The sequence below is a fragment of the Poeciliopsis prolifica genome, unplaced genomic scaffold (genome assembly GCF_027474105.1).
Source record: "Poeciliopsis prolifica strain line A6 unplaced genomic scaffold, Auburn_PproV2 SCAFFOLD015, whole genome shotgun sequence".
NCBI classification, from domain to species: domain Eukaryota; kingdom Metazoa; phylum Chordata; class Actinopteri; order Cyprinodontiformes; family Poeciliidae; genus Poeciliopsis; species Poeciliopsis prolifica.
Genome location: NW_026562390.1, coordinates 1,922,432 through 1,947,784, shown reverse-complemented (window position 1 = coordinate 1,947,784; position 25,353 = coordinate 1,922,432). Strand labels below are relative to the sequence as shown.

General features: G+C 37.6%; 2 protein-coding genes across 2 annotated transcripts; both read right to left on the bottom strand.

The window, feature by feature from the left end:
* Positions 1–652: 652 nt before the first annotated feature.
* bnip3lb (BCL2 interacting protein 3 like b) lies at positions 653–11,364 on the bottom strand. The gene is made up of 6 exons (XM_055040071.1): positions 11,101–11,364; positions 7,592–7,811; positions 5,412–5,490; positions 5,213–5,316; positions 4,720–4,869; positions 653–3,484 (listed from the first exon to the last, which is right to left on the bottom strand). The coding sequence occupies exons 1-6, from the start codon at positions 11,156–11,158 to the stop codon at positions 3,436–3,438; spliced, it is 660 nt and encodes a 219-aa protein (XP_054896046.1). The 5' UTR covers positions 11,159–11,364; the 3' UTR covers positions 653–3,435.
* Positions 11,365–12,585: 1,221 nt separating this feature from the next.
* Positions 12,586–24,375, bottom strand: ppp2r2ab (protein phosphatase 2, regulatory subunit B, alpha b). The gene is made up of 10 exons (XM_055040606.1): positions 24,094–24,375; positions 21,199–21,267; positions 19,782–19,879; positions 19,526–19,691; positions 18,769–18,881; positions 18,480–18,657; positions 17,375–17,539; positions 16,504–16,673; positions 15,477–15,568; positions 12,586–14,267 (listed from the first exon to the last, which is right to left on the bottom strand). Exons 1-10 carry the CDS (start codon positions 24,098–24,100, stop codon positions 13,988–13,990), a joined length of 1,338 nt encoding a protein of 445 aa, XP_054896581.1. The 5' UTR covers positions 24,101–24,375; the 3' UTR covers positions 12,586–13,987.
* Positions 24,376–25,353: the final 978 nt, after the last annotated feature.

The following is a 25,353-nucleotide window of genomic DNA, read 5'->3' as shown; positions in this document are numbered from 1 at the left end:
TAATGTTAGCATCGCGGCGCAACCTGCTGCTATTTTTGATGTCAACAGCTGCCAAGCAAAGCTAACTTTGTGGATGTTCCTCTGAGATGGGGGAGAAAGAACAAGTTCATGGCAGAAATCATCTTAAATCTGTAAATAATCCCTTGTTTCTGTCCCCCTCTCGCTCTTTTTCCGTTCATGGAAGCTGTCGATAGAGACGGAGCTGGCCGCCTCCCTGTAACCCAGAGCAACGCCATCAGCTGCAGTGGGCGGAGCCGCCGGCGTTTAAGCTTCTGATTGGCCGATAACTGGTGTCCTGACATTCCATATAAGGAAGGTGGAGGAAGCAGGGTTCATTTTTAAAAATGTCAGGAAGAAACACCCTGCAACATGCAAGTAAATAGTGATTTGTAAATACAAACACATTATAATTATTTATTTTACACAATAAGATTTTATATCTCTACTATTTTTTATTTTTGTGTACATCTGGACAGGTTTAAGTGTGATAATTTCAGTGTAACTGATGGGATATGACAACAGAGAGGAGTGCAGATCATCTCCCAGCAGCTTCCCTCTGAATTAAAGGTTGATTTCTGTGTGCGGTTTCAAATAAAACAATTATTACAAAAATAACATTTCATTGGACCAGAACAAAAAACCAAAACCAAGCCGCCATTTCCACTCAGGTCATGTTTATTGACAAAATGTTTATCAATGTTTTCAATGTAGCAGGAAAAAAATTAAAGCAAATGCATCAAGAACTTCTCTCGGACCGTCACAGTCTAATGGAGGAAAAGCTCTCTCCACACTTTCCTTTTTCTTCAGGAAGGAGTTTTATTTTCCCGCTTTTGAAATATTTTCACGTCAAGCTTGAGTCCCAGTGTGTGCATTCACAATCTCTTCTTCGACAGCAGGAAACGAAAATGGTTCAAAACGAATAACAGGAAAGAACACAAAATGTAAGGTTTAACTGTAGCAGGAACAAATACAAGCACCAGCACAAGGGGGCAGCAAACAAAAACAAAACAGGAAGTTAAAAAACAAAACAGGAAGTTAAAAGGTTTTTAATGCAGAGGCATGCTGAGCTGTTTTTGTCTTGTGTTCATGGAATCATCAATTGAGATTGTTTTGATGAGGGAACAGGGAACGTTCTTGATTTGTTTCTATCCAACAAGTGCAAAAAAAGGAGTAAAAATCACAATTTCCATTTATTTCCTCCTGAAATCAAAGTATCTGTTGATGGTGCCGGTTAAACCCATCAACAAATTCAAATATCTTTATGATGATTATGACTTACAGCCAAGGGAAACATAAAATTTTGCTCGTCAAAAATTTAGAATAAGACCAATAAAACATTTTAGAATCAGTTCTCTTCAAAACAAATATTAATGGAAAGTTTAATGGAAGGAAAAAAAACTTGGAGAGAACTGACAGAATAGAGAAAACGAAAGTAAATTTCTATTTTGAAATTCCAGATTTTTTATAACATTTTCAGAGAAAGAAATCTGTTATTTTATGACCTGATTATTTAAATTCATTTGTCTTCCATGCTTCATCTGGTTTAAGAAGTTAAAGAGGCACAATAACAGTAAAATTGATTAATTTATGAATCGGACAAATATTGAAGTTATGATCATGTAAGAAAAAGGTCAAAGATATAATTTAATTAGAAATTAAAGACCTTTAGTTGTTACATTCAGATTTTTTTCTTGTAGTTATTTAATTTAGGGATAAAATGTAAAAAATCTAATATTTTTCAATCATAATTTTGATGATAATTAATCAACAAGTCCAACGTCATTTTCAGTGCTCTGACTTAATATCCTAATTCATAAAAACTGAATTTAGTTTTTTTTTAGCTGTAAATCATAATCATCAATTTTTCCCTCATTTTCTCGTTCCTGGTTGTTCAGAACCACCAGAACTTTGAGGCCGTCATGCCAGAACCATCTGTTAGTGCTTTTCTACGTTTGCACAGCCACTTTCTATCACCTGCAGATCTACGGAGTGCTTCACTGTTTTCTCTGGAGTGCAAGAGCGCTGCTTTCCTTAAAACCATCTCTGAAACAATAAACTCCTAATAGAAACGTTAAATTTCTTTGTGAAATATTTTCTTCTTGAAAAACGTTCAGGAAAAAGTCGATTAAAACGAGTCAGACTGAACCTGAAGAGTTCTGCACTGCAAAAACACAACATGTTACCGAAGGTTTATGTCCAGTTTCTAGTGCAAATATCTTAGTATGCTAGAAATAAGACAAAATTAACTTTAAAGGGACTTTTCAGCAAAAAATTAGGAGATTGTTTTATGTCCTTAATATGGATGAAAAATTACTATTTCCAACGGCAGATTATTGCTACGACCGAGGAGTAAATTTTCACCAAAAAACTCTGAAATTTTTAGATTAATCAGAAATTTTATAAAATTTTTGAGATTCAAAAGTGAAACATGTTAAATTTTTGAAACTCAAGAAATTGCCAAATTTTTCTAGAAAGTTTCTGAGATAAATCTAAAAATATCTGAGATTTTTTTCCCAGCAAATTTTCCACTGTCGGAGCTCAGAAATTTCTCAAGAAACTTTCTGAGATTAATCTAAACATTTTGAGAGTTTTCTTGCACATTCTTAACTTTTCTAGAAAATTTTTGAAACATATTTTTTTCCTAGCAAATCTTCAAGTTTTGAAGCTGAGGCATTTATTTGTGTTTTCTACAGAATTTCTGAAATGAGGCAAAAAAATTTCAGTTTCTTGGCAGAAAAAAATACAATATTTTTTACCAATATTAAGGAATTATTGACACAAAACAAGCTCCAATTTCTTGATTAAAAGTTATTTGTAAGTTTGTTTCGTCTTATTTTAAGCGTACGAAAACACTTCCACTATAAGCTCCACCAAAACTACTTGGTAATATTTAGCTTTTTTCCAGTGTGTGCAACTCAGACTGGTTCCCAGTTAGTGTCACAGGGTCTTTGCCTCTCAAAACTGGTCAGAATAAAGGTTTGAGTTGGCTGCTGTCTCTGTAGACAACCATTGTTTGCTAAATAAATAAAGTAAACACAATCAGCAGAAGAAGAAGAAACAAAAATGGCCACTTTCAGAAAAAGGAGAAAAAAAAGGCGCGATCACATTTCCAGACTGAGCTTCGGTCTGAATTTGGTCGTGATCGAGAGCTGGGCTACTTCACGCAGGTGGCACAATCTCTGGTCAGTCTCTTATTTTCAACACTGCAACAATCCGCTTAGAAACTTCTAGAGGGGAAAATACGACCTCAGAAAGCTGCAGACGGTTAGAGGAAAACAGGAGGAGGGAGGGAAGGGGTTAAAACGAAGCAGGAGGAAGAGGAGGCAGGCAGGTGAGGAAGAGGGACGAGAGACGGGCAATCTTCTCACAACAGCACAAATCATCCAGAAACGGCTCGTGGCAACTTCTCTTCAGGCACTTGTCTTCAGTTTGGGTTCAGAAGGAGCTGGCCGGCGGCGTGGTCAGCCTCTTCCCGATGTAAACACTGACAGGAGGAGCAGAGGAACCGTCAGACTGGGCCAGCAGAACCACTGCACCCACATTCAGAAAGAAATCGCCTGTCTGTCTTGAACTGCTCAATTTACAGAATAGGCTAAATGTAAAAATCCCCACAGAAAAAGAACGAGCCTAAAATATAAATATAATACTTTGAATTTTGTCATTATTTTCTACTACATTTTCCGAATTAAATATTAAAAGTCATGCAAAAATTTGTATTGTGCTAGAACAAAAAAATCATTTCAAGAGCCACAAATGGCCCACGAGCCTCAGTTTGGACTCACTATAGTTTAGAGCTTTGAAACGTTTCCACTGAAGGAGCCAATGACAGAGAAAATCAGTTCCACATGAACTGACTTCATAATTTAAGCAAATAAAACCTCGAATCGTTTTGACTCCAGACGTTACGATGCGTTTCGTTCCTGCTCAAACCTCGGCTTTGTTCTGACTGCAGCAGCGCAGCAGCTGCAGCAGCTGTGCTGCAGCAGCTGTGTTGCAGCTGCTGCGTTGTCTGGAGCTGCACCGCTCCCCCTGCTGGTCGAACTGGGAAACTGCACTGGTTCAAGTTTAATCACAGGATCAGCAACACGGTTTGTGTAAAACATCTGAAAATAAGTGAAACAATAAATACATCATGGATCCTTTCAATAAAGTTTGCATTGTCTAATCCTGTTGCCCTGTTAAAAGTCAGACTTCACCATAAAATCCAAATAAAACAGTGAAGTTTGAGGCTTTCAAGAAAGAATAGTGAAACCACAGTTCACCTATTACATAGTAACAAATATGATAAATTGATATGAAAAATAAAATCTTGAACCTGAAAATGAAGTTAAAGTTGCTAACTGAGTTGTTTTTGACTACAAATGATTAATCGTCTATTAATTTAGTAATCGATTAATTGTTAACTGGAGTAAATAAACTTAAATAAAAAGCAATTGCCTGTTAGAACAACACAATCAGGGGAGCAGTTAAGACAAAACTGTACAAAAAATATACAAAATGTACAAAGATAAAATGAAGAGATTTGTTTTTAAATATGTTTTACCAAAAACACCGACAGTGTTTAGCTTCAAATTCTGTAAAAAATGAAAATAAAAATAATTGCAGCAGAAAGAGCTGAACTTGTCACTAAAATGGCTAAAAATCTGCAGGAAGCAGATTTTTAATCGATTAATCGTCACAAAAGTGGATGGGTTAATGTGTCAGCAGGTTAATTCGTACCCCAGGCCCAGAGCGAGGATGTGCGATAGCAGCAACGAGGGGATGAAGACTTTGAGAAACTCGGCAGAGAAGATCCCGCCCTTCTTCATGGCGCCGGTCTTCCTCATGCTGAGCATCACCGAGCGACGAGGGTGGCGGAAATGAAACTCCCTGGAAGAGAAACGGCCAAACACTCACACCTGGACATCAACTCATCGATTCATCCATGTGTAACAGAAATAACTGTGGCGAGTCTAAATTCATTAAAACCAGACATTTGGACTGATTTCACTTCAGACAGTGAGGAATAAAAGGTTAATGTTTCTTTAAATCAGTAGTTGGAAGGAAAACATTTCATGCTACTTGATGTTGGTTGTAGATTTTAGCTAATTATTCATATAAGTGTATGATAAATAATAAAGCTAAATGACTGTCAGTATCACTGACTGACCGTTTCCTGTGCACAAACATGGACCCGGACGGCTGTTGCTATGGAAACGTGCGGAGCCCTTACTTGGGGGGAATGTTTTCGGGTCGACTGGACCAGTCGGCGACCCAGTCCGCGTCCTTCATCAGGATGTCCATGTCCCTCTCCTTGTCCAGGGCGTCCTCTTCAGACTGAAGGGAGCAGGACAGGCAGGTTATCAAAAACACCGCAAGATGGCAGCGGGACCGGCGTTTCCGTGGAAACGGGACGAGCGGAGCCGTCTGACCTGGCTGTCTCTTCGGCCGGTCGTGTCCACGTCGAAGATGATCTGTCCCTCGTCCTGGGGGGAGTGGGGCCGCGGCGGGCTGCGCGGTGGGAAGCAGCAGAAACCAAAGAAAATCTGACTGATTCCGTTTAATAAAGAAAATACCGCAGTTTCACTGATTAGTTTTTACAGCGTGGAAACGAATCCGCCCTTCCTACTGTCACACAGCGCTCCTAACTTCTTACTTAATTCAGAAACATTTAGCTCAGACTCACAAAACTCGTAAAACTATTCTGGATAATGATACACTGCAAAAAAATTTAAGTTACTTTCTAGTCCAAATATCTTAGTAATCTTGAAATCAGAGAAAACAAACTTGTAAGCAACTTTTCAGCAAGATACAGAAGCTTGTTTTCAGAAAATAATTTCTTGACATTTATAAAAAAGAAGGAGTTCCACTGGCAGATTATTAAATTGATAAAATGACAAAAATATTTGGTTATAAATTAAACAATCTGCCAGTGGAACAAGTACCATTTAATAAAAATTAGGGAATTATTTACATTAAACAAGTTCCTACATTGTTCTGAAAAGTCACTTGTAATCTCATTTACAGTGTAATAATTTATTTACACTAGAATCTAAACCCAAATGAGTCGGTAATAGTTTTTATTTTATTTGACATGATTCGACAAAAATCAAAGTGTTTGGTCGTAGCTTCGTTGCCATGGTAATCTGGGTGGCTTTAAACACATTCCACGTTGTTACCATGGTGATGTATGTTGATAGGTCCGTGTGTGTTGCCACGGTAACCCGAGCTAGCGCCAGCTCTTCCAGTGACAAAACCTCCGACTCAGCAAATCAAACAACACTGGCAACGTCAACGGGAGAAAATATCGAATGTTTTTCCACACAGGCTCCCTCCACACCTCCAGCTTCCTACCAGAGAAGCCCGAGTGGGAGAACCGGAGGATTAAGTGAGCTAAAAAAAACGCTTCATCGTGACATTATCAGTCGAAAAGCTGCGGGGTCTGCCGCTGTGCGAGGCGTTCGGGTTGCTGACTCAGCGTTCTGAAACCAGCGGCGACTCCCTGGTGGCTGCAAGTCCAGCGGCCGATAGGATCCCCGTTATGTTTTCAACACATTCAATGAAACAGTGACACATCGACGTCAGCATCACTTTATCTTCCATAAATAGAGCTGCTGACCTTTTCCTGACCCTGGACTTCATGACTTCATTGTTTTTATATAACTGGCAGAAAATGTTTTGTTCCCAATGAGGGAAAATACATCAGAACATTTTAGTTTTCATTGAAAACAAAGCGTCAGCATAATTTATGAGGCAATTTCTGAACTTTTCGGTCAAACGTTGAAGGCATTGTTTATGTGAAACTCACTATAAATGACATTTCCACAGCCTGACAGGAAGGTTGGGCATTTTTTATACTTCCTTTTTGTTTTCTACATTTCATCTAGTCTGTTTCTTTTGTTTACTTTTTGTTTCAATGTTTTCTGAATGTTGCTAAAAATGGGAATTTGTTCTCAATCAACTTAACTAGTTAAATAAAAGCTAAAAAAAATTAAAAATGAGGAATGATAAATATTTTAAAAATGTTCTTGCTAAGTTTTATGGCAGGGACGTCCAACTCTTGTTCTCAAAGGGCTTCTTGTGGCAGAATGTGTTGATAAAACCCGTTAAAAAACGTCTAAAATATTAATACATATCCATTTCTGCCTTCAGGAAGTACTTCTTAAAGTTAAATCATATTGAACATCTTTCCACATTGATGTATTCAGGTAAAAACTGATTCAACATCATGAATAAAACAATATCTAAGCACAGAAGGTTTAGAATCTAGAGGACCAGATAAACATTTACGGCGGGCCACATTTGGCCCCCGGGCCTTGAGTTTGACACCCGTGTTTTATAGAATTTAGTAAATAGAAATAAATTTCAGATTTCTTACTAACCTAAAACAAGAAATGTTTCATCTAATTTAACTTCAGACATTGAGAAAGAAATCTCTTTTTATTATTAAAAATATCTGATTTCAAATGTAAATATCGTTCTCGCTCGAAAAGAGTCCAGAAAAGCGCGATAAAAATTTGACGCATCACAATCAAGCACTTTCCAAACCTTGAACACATCTGACTGAAGCTCCAGGTAATTCCAGGGTTTGTTTCGGCGTTTCCGGGCCTACCTGTCGCAGGACGAGTTGCTGCGGCTCGACTCGTGCTGAGCGTCCAGCAGGATCTTCTCCATGTCTCCGTTGTGGATGGAGGAGGACGACGGGACGTGCTCCAGCCCCCCCACCAGGGCCTCCTCTTCCTCCACCTGAGGAAGAGGCAGCAGGCCCGGCGCGGCCGGCGAGGACGCCTGGGCCGGCTGGGTTCTGTTCATCTCCAACTCCACCCAGGACCCTGCGAGGAGAAACCGGACGGGTCATTTACTCTGTTATGGTTAAACCAGGATAAATGATCAGAAATGACCACAGAAGAAGAAATATAACCCAATAAACATGATTATAATTATGAAAATCATTCAAAAAATTAATTTATTTTCCTTTAAGTCATGTAGGCCTTTAATAATCACTAATTTTGTTGGACAATAAATTGTTTCAGAAATTATCGCGATAAATGATAATAATGTTATTTTGAGACAATTTTAAGTGATATAATACGAGAACAAATTCTCAAATATCAATAAACTTTCCATTTTAATCAACATTTAGCACTGGAAATGGGAGATATTTTAAATATCCAAAATAAACAAAACAACAAGTAAAACAAAAAATATATATATCCTTCAAAATAAGAGCTTCAACTGAAGATTTCCATCATCCAGTTTTTGGTAGGAAAAGGAACAATAAACCATAATTAATTTATTGCTTACTGTGCCAGGCCTTTTTAATTGGTTAAGAAATGTGATTTTACTATCAGATTCATCAACTTTCAGTGAAATTCAGTTTTAATTTTCACAGTGTTAAGATTTTAAAAAGAGAAAACTTGTAATAGAAAATAATGAAAATAATGATTCAAAAGTCAAACTCACCATAACTAATTTCACTGGAGGACAAACTGTCCCAGAATTGCAATAAAAGGATAATATTGCTGTTTTGAGGTCATTTCAAAAAATGATATAATGCAAGAACACAATCTCAAATATCAATAAACTTTACATTTTAATAAATATTCAACACTGGAACTGTAAAACATTTTAAATAGTGAAAGTATACAAACAAAACAACAAATAAAATGAATTAGGAAGTCTCAAAAACGGATAGTTGAGACCAAAACTGAAAAACTGAAATCTTTTATCGTCCAGTTTTTGGTAGGAAAAGAGAAAAACAATTAATCATACAAAAGAAAATGATTGAGTTTGCTTTAATTCATTGTGTGATTATCTGATTTACTGTGACAGGTCTAAGTCTCAACAACTTTTTCAAGTTATTTCTGAGTTTAAACTCAAATGTCTAAAATTGGCAAAAAACTCAAACTTTTGGCACTAATTATAAACTTACAAAACCCGTGTTTATGTTCTTACATTTTGTGACAGTAAAGGTGGTTTCTTTGGGTCAGTGTAGGAAAGTTTTGCACTTATTTGTAAGGCCAGAGTGTGGATGGGAAATAAAGCAACCAGACGGCCGGGTTCTATTTATTGCAGTGTGATGAGCCGGCAGTAAACGCTCGCCTGTGTAAGCAGACGTTGGCTGGGGAATAAAACGCTCCCGCCGGCTCGTACGTGAGCTCTGGCATGGACCGGCAGCTCGGAGGGCAGCGGTACAAATATAGAGGAGGAGGAGGAGGAGGAAGAGTAGCAGGACGAAGAGGAAGAGCAGGAGGAGGAGGAGGAGGAGGGCGGCTTGTTACAAATGCTTCAGAGTAACAAAACAATGAGGAAGAGCAGAAGCACGTAAACAAGAAAACACGCCAGAAGCCGAGAAGCTGCGTCTCCGGGCTCCACCTGCGGATTACGCAGCGGACCGCGGTCCATTGTGCCGGCCCGGCGGGTTAAAGCCGCGTTGCCATGGCGCCCGTCGCTCAGAACATTCTGGACAACATCAGCTGCTGGATCGTGATGTGACCTCGCGGCAGGACCGCAGAGCAAAATAACATGTTCTATATCAAAACAGAGCAACACGGACGGGAATATGAAGAATAATCTGAACACGAGATTAACCAAATAATCTAATGAATCCCAGTTAGAAGAGAGCGCACTGCAAAAACACAAAATCCTACCGAGTACTTTTGGTCTAGTTTCTACTGAAAACATCTTGAATTGAACATTGATTTATACTCTAAAGTGCACCCTGGTAGGCCTGTCGCAATAAAAATGTCACTTTTTATAAATTGATAATGATAATTGATAATGACGTAAAACTGCCAGAAAACTCGACACTGGAAGATATTTTAAATACCCAACATAAGCAACCGAAAACTATAACTAAAAAACAGACATAACTGAACCCATAAATACAATGAAAACATAACTGACCTTCATGAAAATATTAATCATCAAAATGGAAATTAACAAGGATATTTTAATTTATCATGGGATTAATTGGTTAATTACTTATTGCGACAGGTTTACACTTTGGTGCACCAAAATCTGCCTTTAATTTATTTAGGTTTTAAAACCTGGTTAAATACAGAATTTTGTTTCAAAATGAAGACTGATTTATATCCTGATTTTACTGATGAGAATAGATTAAACATTTTAGTTTTCTTTAATTCACCCCCAAATAATAAGCAAACTCGTTTAACAATTAAATTTTTGGATCTGTCGAGAAATCGTTGTCAGTTTATTTGTGTAACTGATCTACTTCATGCTGCAGCATGACACTGCCACCACCATGCTTTACAGTAGAGAGGGTCTGTTCAGGGTTACACTGCACACAGATGGGCTGCGTTTACTAATTAGTTAGCTTCAGAAGGGATTGATTGCACTGGATTTTATTCAGAGAATGAGAACAAAAACATGAAACATTAAAATTAAAACATCTAGCTACAGATTAAGACGTGTTTTACTTCGTACACCCTTAACTAGTGTGAACCATGCTACTCCCCCACCTTTCTCATATCTAAAACTTTAGTCCCCTTGTTGTCATAACCATAAATAGCAGGCCAAGTCACAACTCCCCCCTAAATAGTGCTGCAACATTTTCCAAACCCTGTTGGCTGGGCCTGAGTCAGTGCAGCAGTGTAATATTTAATGAACACATCATAGTTGATGTCATAGTTGTCTCTTACATACAGATTAGTCGGTTATTTATCTTACAAACCGCCGTTATTAAGGGCTAACGATCAAATATTTGCGTCAGTTTCACCACGTTGGACATCTTCCATCTAGGCTTGTTGACAAGAGCTCAGCCCGCCCCCATGGAAGCGGCGATTGGTTCAGCCCGCCTCCAGGGGAGCGCTGATTGGCTCACGTCGCTGTCAACTCTAGCAGGCTCTGTCACTCCACAGACTGTCAATAAACACGGAACATTACGTTCGAGGCCCTCCCCTTTCGCTGAGGCTTCGTTTGCAAAAAAAAAAAAAAAAAAAAAAAGAGAGAGATAAATGTGAAATTTACACCACTGTTGTTGACACACGCCGAACTGTAAACGACTTTTATTTATAAAGCATTGTATTCAGAGAAGGCAGCAGAGGGGGAAAATAGCCTTATGGGTGCTTTAGGGCGTCGGGTTGGTAGCAGTTAGCTTACCGTTAAGCCCCGATTCTCCGTTGTTGTCTGTAGAAGTAACGTTAGCCGCGTCGGACATGGTGGTTCCTAGTGAGGAGGGAAGGTCGCATTAAGAGCTACAACTGCTCCTTTCTATACACATTCAGACGAGCTTTAATATAACCGAGCCGAGGCGTCGCCAGCCCTGGGAAACACAACCAAAAAACTGAGACGCTAACCCGAAGCGCCGTTTGTTTTCGTAGGCTTAGCTAGCCGACAGGCAGCTGCAGACAGCAGCCAATCACAGCTCCTCGGAGGCGGGGCCGTGGGGTGACGTAATAGCCTCTGTTTGACACAACTGGGTGGGTACGGAGTCAGATTACGTAACGAGTTAGAGAATGGGAAGTCGATTTATCATTTTATAGCCATATGTTGTTAAAGAAAACAGCTAGACTAGAGTGTAGTTTTCAGAAAACACAGCAAGCACAGGATTAAATAAAAATAAATTAAAATATTTTACTGCTTTCTAGTAAACATCTAATTACCTAATAAAGCCGAGGGAGGTCAGCTCACCACAAAAAAATGAGAAATATTATTTCTACTTATTCATTTATAAGTAAAAATTATTCTTATTTTAAATAAATTTATTTGAAAATAAGTATTTTTTTAAATAGCTGACATATTATCAATTAGGAAGACTTGTTTTAGATAGTGATATCTACATTTTTTAAATTCCTTTATATTACAAACCGACTTGCCATATTTCAGATTCACCTTTAACTAAAGAATTTCTACTTTTACAAAAAGAAATCCCAATACTTTGGAAATATATGTATACATATTTAATCTGAGTTCATTATATGCTACAATGTCTTACCATACACGGAGCCACCTATTAGTTTGAAAAGTATAAACATGGCATCTAAGTTTGCCTCGGACTGTGGAGACATGCATGCCCCCACGTAGTCACCACTCTAACCCGTTGAGAGCTTATTCGCAAATTTCTGTAACTGGACCCCATCGGAGCAGATTTTCATCCACCGACGGTTCAATTCCAAGAACTTTTCCATGATGCCTTTGAGCGACGTCGTTAAAAATCAAAATAGTAAAACCCAAACAGACTTCTGAAGAGGTGCGTCTGAAACTAAAATGTGAAACTAAGGTCTTTAAAATGAAAAAAATGTTCCAGTAATTTAATTTAAAAAGTAAAACTTAATGTGCATTTTAAAGGCTCTGTAGCCAAGTAGAAAGTTTAGTGGAAGGAAAGTGTCAACAGGAATGTCTTCCAACTTCAACAGCGACATGAGGACGTTGTTTATATCTCAGTAACCTAGATTCTTTTTAAGACCTCACCAATTCTACATGCCAATTCACACAAAAGAATAGTTCATGTTTATCTACTACATACATCACTTTTTCTGTAATAAATCAAACTTTCACCTTTTCAGCTGGATTATAAGAATAATCCATTTTAAATACATCTTAACTTAAACAAAAACAGGCAGTGAAACAAAGACACGCAACCAAAACGATGCAAAATAATTCCTTTATTTTTCCCTTTTCTTCCACCGTCAGAGTAAAATTATGATTCCACATTACTGAAGGAATCCCTGTCGTAAAAAAAGAAAAATCCTCATTGCAGTGATGTTCTCAGTGGTTAAAATAAGTTATTCAATGCCTCAAATAATTTCGCGGTTTTTAAATCGCAGTCACACAACGCAGACATCCAGAGGACGATTTGGTGCACTAACAGAGTCCAGTGTGAAACTTAAGGTCTGAAAAAGAAGCTAAAAGTCCGGCGTCGTTTCACAAAGTGGGATGGAAAACAACCGCCGACGTTTTCAACAGTATTTCATATAAATATGACAATCATAATATTATCAATATTATCGCTGTAAAGCCTTTTTTTTTTATTACCTGACTGCTGTTGTACACAGAAAAGTAACAATAGCAAGAGAGGAAGAGGACTCGATGCAGAAAGACGGCCATCTTGAAGGGAGATAAAAGAATAACGTCTGGAGTTTGAGAGAACGACGGAAAATTAGGGACATGCCAAGAAAATATAAAAATACAAGAATATAGTACAGTACCATGAATATAGTCGTAATATATAGTCATAATATATAAAGAATAAAGTTGTAATTAGACTAGAATAAACTCGTAATATTACAAGAATAAAGTCATAGTTTTGTGAGAACAAAGATGTAATATGAGAATAAATTCATATTATAAAAATAAAGTTGAAATATAGAAATAGTCAAAATAATACAAATCGTAATAACACAAGAATAAAGTCATAATACCAAGACAAAAGTGGTAATAACACGAGAATAAAGTTGTAATATTATGTTCAAGAGTAAAATTAAAGCATTACACAAATAACGCCAAAATAATATTGTATTACGAGAGCAAGGTTGTAACATTACGACAATTCTTGTATCATTACAATTTTATTCATATACTTATATTCATATACTATTTTATTCATATATTCATATACATCTTTGTTCTCGTTTGTTTTTGTAATTTCATTCCTTATTTTCCTCTTTTTCTAATTATGATGCTAATTCTCCGTCGTCGCTCAGACATGGACATCCTGTGATTTTAAAATCACGAAGGAAAAGAGTAAAAATGTGATTTCCTTTAGAAATGTAAACACCACAACGTCATGGGAGGCAAAAGAAAAAGATAATGTTTTAATTCTACCAGAGAACGAATCAGAGGGACTGTTTAAAAAAAGAAGTCTAGTTAAAGTTTGAAGAAACGACGGGGTGAGACGTAAAGGTCGGGTCGGCAGGCGACAGGAAAAACATTGGCACAACTTTAACAACCAGGCAGCGCACGACTGGAGACCCCCGTCCACAAAAAGGTCACGCAGGGGTCACGGAGCTCCTTCCAGATGAGCCCCCAGCCCCGCCCTCCGTCTCCATCAGTTCACTTTATCCTGGAATATGTAGAGGTTGTTCGTGGTTGCCACTGCGATTATGTTGTCCTGCGGATGCCAGGCGGTGTGGAGGATTTTCTTGTTGAAGTCCAAACTGTCCACGCTGATCTCGTCCTTCTTGCGCTTGCCGCCGGTGCAGACCTTCCGCGGCTTGAGGACCTGCAGCGGCTTGCTGTTCTCCCGCGACGCCTCCAGCGTGGCGTCCCGCCGCTGGCCGCGCTCGAACATCCGGAAGAAGTTGTTGTAGGAGCCGGTCATCACCACGCTGCCACGGGGAGGAGGGCGAGACAGAGACAACAAAACAAAAACACTGAAGAAACTTTTACACGAGTATGTGGAAGAAGAAAGTTTAGTGGAAGGAAAACCATTTTGCTCTTGATTTCAAAGCGCACCAACAAGGCTCCCAGAGGGACTTGGAAAACAAAGAACGAGACTTATTTTTTTGCTGAACGTTCAAATTTAAATTGAACATCTTGCTAACGTCAAAATATTTTTAAGTGCTTCTCACTTCCATCTATAGAACAGGAAAATAGAAAATTTAGTCAAATTAAATGTTGAATTCTTCTAAATTTGTGAAATGCATTATTTATCTTTTTCTTTTAATTCAAATGTGCAAAATCACTCAATAAGCACAAATTAAAAAAACAAACTCAAATTTTGATTTTATATCTGAACATTTCTAGAAAAAAAAAAGGAAATGTCTTGGAAAAGAGTTTCAAAAATCAGAAATGTTGACTTTTGAGTTTCAAAAGATGTTTGACTTTTTAAACTCTGAATTTTCCATGTTTTTTTTCTATAAAATTTAAAAGATTGTTCTTAAAATTTTTGATTTTATTCCCAGCAAATTTTCAACTTTTCAAGCTCATAAATGTTCTTGCTTTTCTAGACAAATTCTAAGATTAATCTAAAAAGTTCTGAGTTTTATTGTAAAGGCAATGTGCAACATTTTAAGAACTGATCTTTTTATGTTTTTCTGTGAAAGTTTTGAGAATAAACTCAAAATTGCTGAGCTGCCTATCTATTAAATCGTCAACTCCTAAACTCAAAATATGTTAATTTTTTTTCCAGGGGAATTTTCGACTCTTTGAGGTCATAAATTTTTTTTAGTCAATCTCAAAAACTTCCTTTTTTCAAGGAATTTTTCAGCTTTTCAAGCTTGAACATTTATGGGTTTTTTTCTAGAAATTTTCAAAGCTTAATCTCAATATTTCTGAGATTTTTCTCTGGAAACGTACTACTCTTTCTTTCCCATCTACAATGGCCTTACAGTACACCTCTGTAAATTAATCCTGGAACCTGTTTTTAATCCAGGGAGTTGAGATAATTGAACCCGTTAAACAGAGGAATCATTCAAATCGGCTCAACGTCTGAGCCGATGACACAGAGGGAAAACAAAACGCTCCTCTGGGCGTCTCGACTGGCGACAGATTAGTCACCAATTCCTTGAGAGTCATAACGGCCGTTGAGCTCCTACCTGTCGTTTCCGTTCCAGCAGCACTCGAACTTGTCGAAGATGCAGTCGTTCTCGTAGAGCGAGCACAGCTTGCTCCTCAGGTATTCATGAACCTGAAACGATTCGACCAAACAGCCGTGAAGCAGAAGAAGAAAAAGAATCACTTCTGAAATGTTTTTGTCTTTTATGGCAAATGTCCTTTAGAAATTGTTTATCCTGACCTCTAGTGGCCGCTATGCAAAATTACAAGGAGTGACTTAAAATATGTTTTTTTTATTTAAGGTGGGGCTGACATTAGTTGAGTAACAACTATTTACATTTACTTGAGTAACTGAAAAAACATTTTCTTTTTCCACACTGTATTTTTAGTAACTTTATTATAAATCATTCCTACTTTTACTTGAGTAAAACTTCTGGAAATTTGCCAGATAAAGACAAATACCTGCAGTTATTATTCAAGTTTCATCAATTATAAATTGAAAGAAACTGATTTCTTATTTTGTTTATTTATTTTGCCTGATTTTATTTTGCAATTAAGACAGGTTATTAGATCCATGCTAAAAATAAATAAATGAATGTGAAAATATACCTTCACAAAATACAAAATAAAGTCAGAATAATATGACTTTATTATTAATACTAATACTGTGTTGTACACAATTATGTTATTTATATAAATTATTTTCATTTTGGTCTATTAAATACAAGAGCTTCCATACAACTTTCTATTTTGATCCATCTGATTATATATATTTTAAATATAATTATTTGATGTTTTGATCAGTTTCTCAGTACTTAAATAACTTCTTTTTTTTACTTTTTGAAATCTTGTATAATTTTTTAACAGCTTTTTTTTTTTTTTACTTTTTCTTAAGTAAAAATACGTTTATGCCCACTTCTGGATACCTAAACGTCTCAACGGCAGCTTTTAAATTAGAGCAGGAATATTAGGAAACTGAATAAAAGCAAATCGCTTTTATTAATTTACAGATCCTAAGAGAAATAAAAAATCAGTTTGAGCCAATCAGAGTCTAAGGAGCGCCCTCACCTGGTACGTCTCCACCGGCCGGTTTTCCATGTTCAGGTCCCAGATCTTCACAGATAAATAGTCTCTGGTCATCATGTAGCGTCCGTTGTGACTGAACTTGACGTCTGAGATGGACGATATGATCTCTGAGAAGAAGGAGCGGTTGCTGGGGTTTTCTGGCTCCTCAAACACTGGAAGAGAAGAAGACGGAGACCAGCTGTGACCAGAGAGATCCTCACTTCATCCGGCCGTCGTTACAGGAGGGAAATAATAATTTACCATCACGAATGGACTGCAGTAACTCATGTTACTGAGTTGGTTCCAGTGCTGCTGACCTAGCTCCAATAAAAATACTAAAACCTAGAGCCAACTCAAATTAACTCACTCAAATGTGTTTTTTGAGTTTCAGATGTTTGGATGTTATTTTTCAGCCATACGAGAAAAAAGTTGTAATATATGAGAATGAAATCATGCGACAAAAATTCAGAAAAATACAAGAATAAAGTCATAAAATTAGGAGAACTAAGTTGTAATCTTATAACTTTTACAAGGAAAGTAATTAAAAAATGTAAGTGAGGAATTCTGACCATCTTTTGAAATTACACTTTGGTATCGGTTTACAGGTGAGAAAATACTTCAACAAATCAGAAGTTAAGCAATTATTCAAGTAACTATTTCTATTTTTTTTTTTAAATCAAGAGCTGAACGACTTGGTTACATCAGATCTTAAAAACTAACAAAACACTTTTTTTCAAGTAATTACACAATTCCCTTCTGGCAACATAAAATCTCTATTCAGCCAACATTATACGACTTTAATCTAATAATTGGAGAGAAATAAAAATCTCAGCCTGTCGTTTTCCTTTTAGAAGGAGAAGTGGCGCTAACTCACGCTTGGAGTGCTTGTCGCAGAGAGCCGACACCCTCATGTCGCAAAGGCGGATCGTCCCTTTGCTGCTGCTGTAGACGAAGGTGTTGCACTGGTGCGGATGAAACTCCGCCGCCGTTATCACCTCGGTCAGCTCCTCCATGTTGGCCGGCTTGATGTCAACGATGTCTGAGGAGCGCGCGGTCAGGGAAGCGCCAACAACATGGCTGAATTCACACACAGAGCCCTGATCAGCCCGCTTTAATTCATCTCCGGGTCGCTTGTCTAGAAAGTACGGCTCGTTTTGGGAGGTGAAAATTAGCAATCGAATAAAAGAAAGAAAGAAAAGAAGAAAGAAAGCCTGGCGTTCTGTATGATCAGGGTTTGCTGTCAGAGTAGCATTCTTTGCAGTGGGTACGCATGCGTGCGCATGCGCCTAAAAAGGTCCGCTCCATCTACTGGAACTATCAGTTCAGCAAACGCGACCAGAAACGAAAAAATAAGTCAAATTGTTTTCAGGGATTATTAGATTGATATACATGCCCCATGGTATTTAAAGAGGATTTAGCGGTAGCTACAGGCAAAAACTCGCCTCCCTGTTCCTATATGACGACTCAAGGAACTGACTAGCTAACCACTAGCTCGGATGTCACACGGCCGTTAATAAAGCGCATGGGCGATCTAACTTTTACATATTTTAAATATCAAAACATCACATTACATTGGAATCGAGTAAGAAATAAGGAGCCACGAACATTTTTGTGACACATTCCCGCTCATATTGGAACAAGCTTGTTTTGCGGACGTGACTCACCGACTCCCAGTAATGGCGCCTGCAGGAACGTCGCTTTGTATAGTTAAGGATAACAGGCGGTCCCCAAACCAGAGATGTTTCTTAATGGGTAAATCATTCAACCGCTAAAATCGGACAGTTCTCCATTTTTGTTTGAAGCGGAAAGTTGTGATAAGCGTCTTCTTCAGAGGTTTTGTGTGGATTCCGTCAGTATTTCTCAATGCAGCGCCACCACAGGCGAGGGGTGGAACAGGTTTTTATAGTAGTTTACGATTTTGGTCCCCAATCTGGAGGCCTAAATGTAAATAAAGGCCGTCAGGTTGTGTTTGAGGATACTGAAGCTGCGGTCGGTGATCTCCAGGTTCCACAAGTTGATGCGCAGGTCGTCCGCTGACAGGTAGGTCTCGTTGTCGCTGTTGACGGAGACGGAGTTGATGTGGTAGGTGTGAGCGTTGGAGAACACCCGGCGAGGGCTGGCCTCCACCATCAGGTCCACGGGGATTAATACCGGGACCTGCAGCAGGAAAGTGACTTTCAAACACTGAAATGTGCAGAAAAATTCATAAAAACTCTCTGGTTTTCTTTGAATGCGTCACGGCAGCATCATGGTGTGGTTCTGACCGACCCGCAGTGCAGTGATTGTGTTGGGATCTCTGTATCGGCCATCTTCCTGTTTCAGGTTATAGCCTTCTGGTCGCTTGTCTCTTTCGCTTATTTTCCACAATTTTATTGTTTTATCTGCAACAGGAAGAGAAAACAAACTCCAAGTTCACAAACTTCAAAGTCAAACACATTGTGAAAGTAAGCTTTCAAACTTTTTGAGCTTCATTTTGTTAAATATTTAGTTAAAACCAGTCAGCGAGCAAATATTTGTTTTGATGCTCCAGTCATTTTATTTTTGTGTTTTTAAACATTTTATAAAATAAATGTAGGTATAAAATCCAATCAAAGGACCTTGGCACCATGTTTATTCATAAATATGGTTTAAAATCAGAGACAAACAGAACATTTTTCTATTATTTTTAATATTTCTGCCTTTAGTTTGTGTTGATATTGACATCAGATATTAGCATTTTTTGTTATTTCACTACGGTTTCGGCACCTTTAGGAAAAAATACAACCAGAAAAAGATTCAAAATAATTATCAGTCGTTCATATCAGTCCAGTTTTATTTATCGGAATAAAAACTGATGTGTAAAAAAAATGTCTAATATCGGCTGACATCAATGTTGTTACCGATATATTGTGCATTTCTAGTTGAGAATAAATAAAAATCCAGGTTTTGGCATGTCTAAATGAAGGTTGATTATTTATTCTCCTCCTTGTTCAGGTCTGAAAAACGCACAGGAGAAACATTTGGGCGATAAAATCCGCAGCTTTACCGTTGGTGGACAGCAGGAACTGAGCGGCGTTTTTCTGGGGAAGCCAGCGGATCTTGTTGATTTTCTCCTCGATTTCTAAACTCTTCAAGTAGTCGAACTCAGGCTCATGGCTCTGGAAGGTGCTGTAAACATTGTACTCACTCCTGAACTGGGGCAGGTTCTTGTTCTGCCAGGAGAAACACTTATGAGACGGAGCGCGATTTCATCTAAAAAAAAAAAAAAAAAAAAAAACACAGAACGTTTATGAGGGCTTTACTTCTACTTCCTGCTGGAAGATGACGACGCGGCCGCCCTTGTCTCCGGTGGCGAGCAGCTCCCCCGTGTGGTTGAACTCAACCGTCGATATGATGTCGGCTGGGCAGAGAAACATCAGAATGAAAACATTTAGTTACTAAACGCAGCAGTCGCAGTCTGTGTAGTGGGAAGGAGGGCGTGATTGGTTTAATTTCCTCACACTGAAACAAACACACACACTCACACACACACACACACTTTAATGTCCTCTGTAGCAGAAAGACAATGACCGACCACATTGTAGTGAGGGGCCTTTGTGCTGCCTGAGGCCCAGAACGGGGTGTTTAAAAGTTTGCAGAGACATTTTGTCTTGTTATATCCTTAAACTTTGATGTATTTTATCATGAAACATGGTGGCGGCTGCATCATGCTGTGGGCATCAGAGCTGATTGGACGATGGCTGGAGATAAATTTAGATCAACCCCCCAAAAAACCTGTCAGAGTTTAACTATTTTGTGCTGATTTGTCGAATAAAATATTCAGGCTGAAACAATTAATTGTATTAATCATCAACTTATTAAGTAATCAATTAATCGTTAACTTGAGAGTGAAAACTAAAAAAAACTATACAAAATATATTTACATTTTTAATTTAAGAACATTTAAAAAACACTTTTTGTAGATGTTTTATCCAGAATTTCTAAAGTTGCAGTTTTAGTTTTAAATACTGCAGAAAAACTCTATCAAATTTTTAATCAATAAAATACACTGAATTAATGTTATCTTAAGCAGAAAGAGCTGAACTTTCCACACATTGTTGTAAAAGTGTTGTAAAACATGTTATCACATGTATCACATGCATTTTACATAAACGCAGTTTTGGGCAATAAAATGTTTATTTTCCTCTTAAAAACTTAATTTTTTGCATTTTTTATTGCATTTCCAAAACTATATAATAAGGTTTAGGTGGTTAAATGAAAAATATTAAGAATATGCCAATTTTAAAAACAACAATGTGTCGATTAATCGTCATACTAACTGATTAATCGTCAAAGTATTTGATTACTAAAATAAACATTAGTTACAGCCCTGTTAAATAAACATTTCAGATTTGACTCCTAATAAAAGCTGCATCCTTAAAGTTCCCTTAATACCAGAAAACAGTTTTCTGAAGCTCAGATTTTAAGTCATTTTCATTAAACTCTGAACTTCATAAAGTTTGGATTTTCCCCGTTTAGAAACCAGCAGCACCACAAAGTGATAAGGGAGGGCTTCCTGTTATAAAAACTTTTAGGAATTTTAGGTTACAAGATAAACTTTGGGGAAAAGCAAGGAAACATTTCAACATAAAGGATCAAGAGCTCCGATATCCAGATGCTAACCAAGCAGAATCAATTAGATTTGGAGCAAAATGCATGAAGGATGATTTTAAATCGTACCTTCAGCTACGTCATCGTCAATAGCTCCCTTCACCTGGGAGAAGCACCACTGCATGTCGCCTCCGGGTCCTTTCATAGGAAAAAAAACTTGTTAGATTACATTTCTATCATGTTACAGGTTTACTGCATCAATACACCCAGAAAAACTGCAACGAATACCAATTTAAATAAATGCATTTGACAATAAGTCAAATAACTGCATCCTTTTCTTGCTAACGTTTTCAAATTTGTGAATACAATAATAAAAAAGCTCAAGCTTCAGTAGTGTCAGGAAGTAAGCAATAAATAAAGATGATGCAGAACCGGCTGGTGTTGCAAAAGCTTGCCAACATCTTCCGTAACTACTGCCGCAAATTGAGTCTTAAAACAGAGAAACTTGTCTAAAAAAGATAAAACAGTCTCAGTATTTTACAAATTTAACATCCACACAATTCATGTTTGTTTCAGTAAAACTTAGAAGAAACTCTTCATTTTTAATTTCAACATCGGATCAAAAAAACTGAAGACATTGATTGCCCAACAGACGCAGCTTTGGTCAGAGTTCTGTGGTTAACACTTGTTACAGGAAGGGTTTCCAGTAGCAGTCCGTCTCGCAGCTAGTCCGAAAAAAGCCTCTGATTGAAGACTGTTGCTGTCTGACATTCTAAATGACATTTTAACAGCTGACGAAAACCCTTTGCTTCTATTTTGATAAATACATATGGACTCATGAGTACTGGAGCCATTTAGGATGATGTCGGATCCAGCTTCTGTTTTTGGGCCAGAATTTCATAAACAAATTATAAGTGGGAAGGAATGCAAAAAATTTGATCAATTAGTTAGAAAACTGTAAACATTTTTCATCAGTTACAGGTAAATGTAGTGTGTGCTTATTCTAATTTGGCCAAAATTAGAGTGCATTTTATTAAAATGTTGTAATTATAATGATTAATCTAAATTTTTAGGCAATGAAAAGCATTTTATTTTGCTTTAAAGCCAGAAATACATATTTGTGCACATTTTTAGAGTAAAATACTTCACAGTTGTGAAATTGTGGTTATAATACTGAGACTCTCATACCAGAACATGTCTGGGCTCAGTTTTCTTTCATTTCTCAAGAACAGCTTGCAGATAAGGTTGATAAACATTTTTTTAAGTCACTCAGTTATCCTGCAATAAACTCCTCCAAAAAACTATGGGCTATTGGTTTAATTTCATTCCTTAAAATGCTTGAATGACAGCTGGTTAGGTGTAAAATGCCTTTTATTTTGTGAATGAAAAACAGTCTCATCTAGATCTCTCCTATAAGAAAACAAGCACTGCTTAAAACCACAAATAAATTGACAAGAAGCTTAGATATGACAACTCAAAAGCAGTTATTAAATACATATTTTAACACTGAATTACACACACATATTTGTAGATATCAATATCTACATGTAAAATATTCACAACCCTGAAGAGATTTTTTTAGATTAGATTCCTGTTTGGACTTGACGCCATGATGGACCAGTGATTTTCAGGTTTACAGATAAGTAGATTTCATTGCAACTGCAGAATAAGAGCAAATATCCAGGAATAAATATTACAAACAAGTAATCTTCTTCTTTATGTTTTAATCACAAGAGTTTATTCTGAGAAATGGAAGCAAATATTTAAAAAATACCAATTAATTTAATTTAGGAGACATTAAAACATGCCAAACTCGACTTCTTTTGGGTCAGTTACAATTTTCAAAAGTATTTTTATCTGCTAAATGCCAGAAAAAAAAACCAAACAGCATTATCATGATTTTCTTAAAATCTCCAAAGTTTACAGTTGGAGTTACATAAGATATCAGTAGCACAATAAGAAATGAGAGGTGAAAATAACAATTTCACTTTTAGAACAGACTTTTAAGGTATAATTTTAATGATTAATATGCTGAAAGTAAAAACAGACATGTGATGAAAGGAGAGAAAGAAAAGTCAGAAAAAAAATATTGATATTGCCCTTTAAATCCAACTCAAAATCTATAAAATAAGTAAAACATTTGCTCATTCGCTGTTGTTTTTACTAATGTAAGCTGATTGGAGATTTAAAGGGGGATGGCAAATGCAACCAGGTGGATTAACAAAGCTGTTTTCAGTCAGTGGCTTTTTCAGATTGGTTTGAACACTGACTGCTACTGGAGCTCAGTCCGTCACACAACATATTCTATGATAAATATTGGATATCTTTCCCAATTTTTCTTTGGGATAAATAAAGTATTTCCTTTTGCCTTTCGTGACGTCATCAGCCCCTCCCAAAGATCACACTTTAGAGAATAGAATAATATTTTTAATTAGACGTGTGCGTCTCTTATAAAGTGGTCGTGAAAGAAACAGACGGTTCTTCTGTGTGATCCGAGTCAAGTGAACCGGCTCTCTGAAAGCAGCCGACATTCCCACCAGCAGCAGCAGCGCTAACGCCGCAACCCGCCTCGCCTCGCCAAAGCCAGCAGCCGGGGTGTGTTCAGGGACAACTGGACCTCCCGTGGGAACCAGCACGTACTTTCCAGTCAAAGCAAACCTCTCAGTTTCACGTTTTGGTTGGTCGGACCGGAGCGCAACTCTTGATAATGAGCCGTTAAAGAACTGCGGCGGAGCGCGGCTAAAGCGACCGCTAGCTTGCAAAAATAGTCCCAGCGATACGGTTACCGGTTACCGGTGGTCATCTGCTGCCAGCAGCTGGCCGGGCATTTATAGCCGGCAGACACGGCCAGTCCGGTGGGTGACGCTTGTTTCTGCTGGCTAGCTGAGGGTTAGCACTGCTAACTTTGGCTAGCTGCCTAGCTTCCGTTACCCCCACGCCACATAAAACGAGTCGTTACGAACCGGAACCAAGCAGCAGACCGGCGGTCCGGACGGGATGAAACCCAGCTCCGGGCTGAATTACCTGCCATGACGAGACACGCAGCGGGGCTCGGTCCTGCTCCCCACTCCCACGCGCTGATCCGTGGGATCTCAACTTTTTTCTTCCGCTCAGAATCCGTCGGCGGTGTGCGCAAACCTGCACGTTGCGCCTCAAACGAACCGTATAACCAGTAAATTTATTACACCCCCCTTTATTTCCCGCCCTTCCTTCAGCTGGTTCCTGTAGATGTCAGCCGCTGCGAGCGTCTGTCAGCCGCCCGGCTACTTCGCATCCCATAAGTCATTTCTTCTTCTTTTCTCCTTCCTACTCCCCACCCTCCGGTTTACTGCACGTGAATCAGAGTGCTCTTATGCGCGCGCACGTAATGCAGGAAATATAATTATCTATCTATCTATCTATCTATCTATCTATCTATCTATCTATCTATCTATCTATCTATCTATCTATCTATCTATCTATCTATCTATCTATCTATCTATCTATCTATCTATCTATCTATCTATCTATCTATCTATCTATCTATCTATCTATCTATCTATCTATCTATCTATCTATCTATCTATCTATCTATCTATCTATCTATCTATCTATCTATCTATCTATCTATCTATCTATCTATCTATCTATCTATCTATCTATCTATCTATCTATCTATCTATCTATCTATCTATCTATCTATCTATCTATCTATCTATCTATCTATCTATCTATCTATCTATCTATCTATCTATCTATCTATCTATCTATCTATCTATCTATCTATCTATCTATCTATCTATCTATCTATCTATCTATCTATCTATCTATCTATCTATCTATCTATCTATCTATCTATCTATCTATCTATCTATCTATCTATCTATCTATCTATCTATCTATCTATCTATCTATCTATCTATCTATCTATCTATCTATCTATCTATCTATCTATCTATCTATCTATCTATCTATCTATCTATCTATCTATCTATCTATCTATCTATCTATCTATCTATCTATCTATCTATCTATCTATCTATCTATCTATCTATCTATCTATCTATCTATCTATCTAATATAAAACATTTATGTGACCATCTAGATTTGAGGACTGCTAACAGTTATGTGCTTAAACACATCTTTTCTATAGTGAAAAGATGCTACAATTATTTATGTTCTAAGGAGTACTAATGGAACAAACTATAATATTTTGATAGTTTCTGAATGAGTAGTTTAATTGTTACATTCTGTCGCAACCGGCCGTTTAAGGACATTCGTGACCTTGATGTGGCCCAAAAATGA

Coding starts and splice junctions, on each gene's coding strand:
- bnip3lb (XM_055040071.1), bottom strand. CDS start 11,158: ATGTCCGACGCGGCTAACGTTACTTCTACAGACAACAACGGAGAATCG. Junction 7,812..11,100: donor CGGAGAATCGGGGCTTAACG/GTAAGCTAACTG, acceptor TTCTCCTCGCAG/GGTCCTGGGTGGAGTTGGAG. Junction 5,317..5,411: donor CCGGCCGAAGAGACAGCCAG/GTCAGACGGCTC, acceptor TGCTCCCTTCAG/TCTGAAGAGGACGCCCTGGA.
- ppp2r2ab (XM_055040606.1), bottom strand. Junction 19,880..21,198: donor TGACGATGACGTAGCTGAAG/GTACGATTTAAA, acceptor TTCTCTGCCCAG/CCGACATCATATCGACGGTT. Junction 16,674..17,374: donor CTGCGACAAGCACTCCAAGC/GTGAGTTAGCGC, acceptor CTTCTCTTCCAG/TGTTTGAGGAGCCAGAAAAC.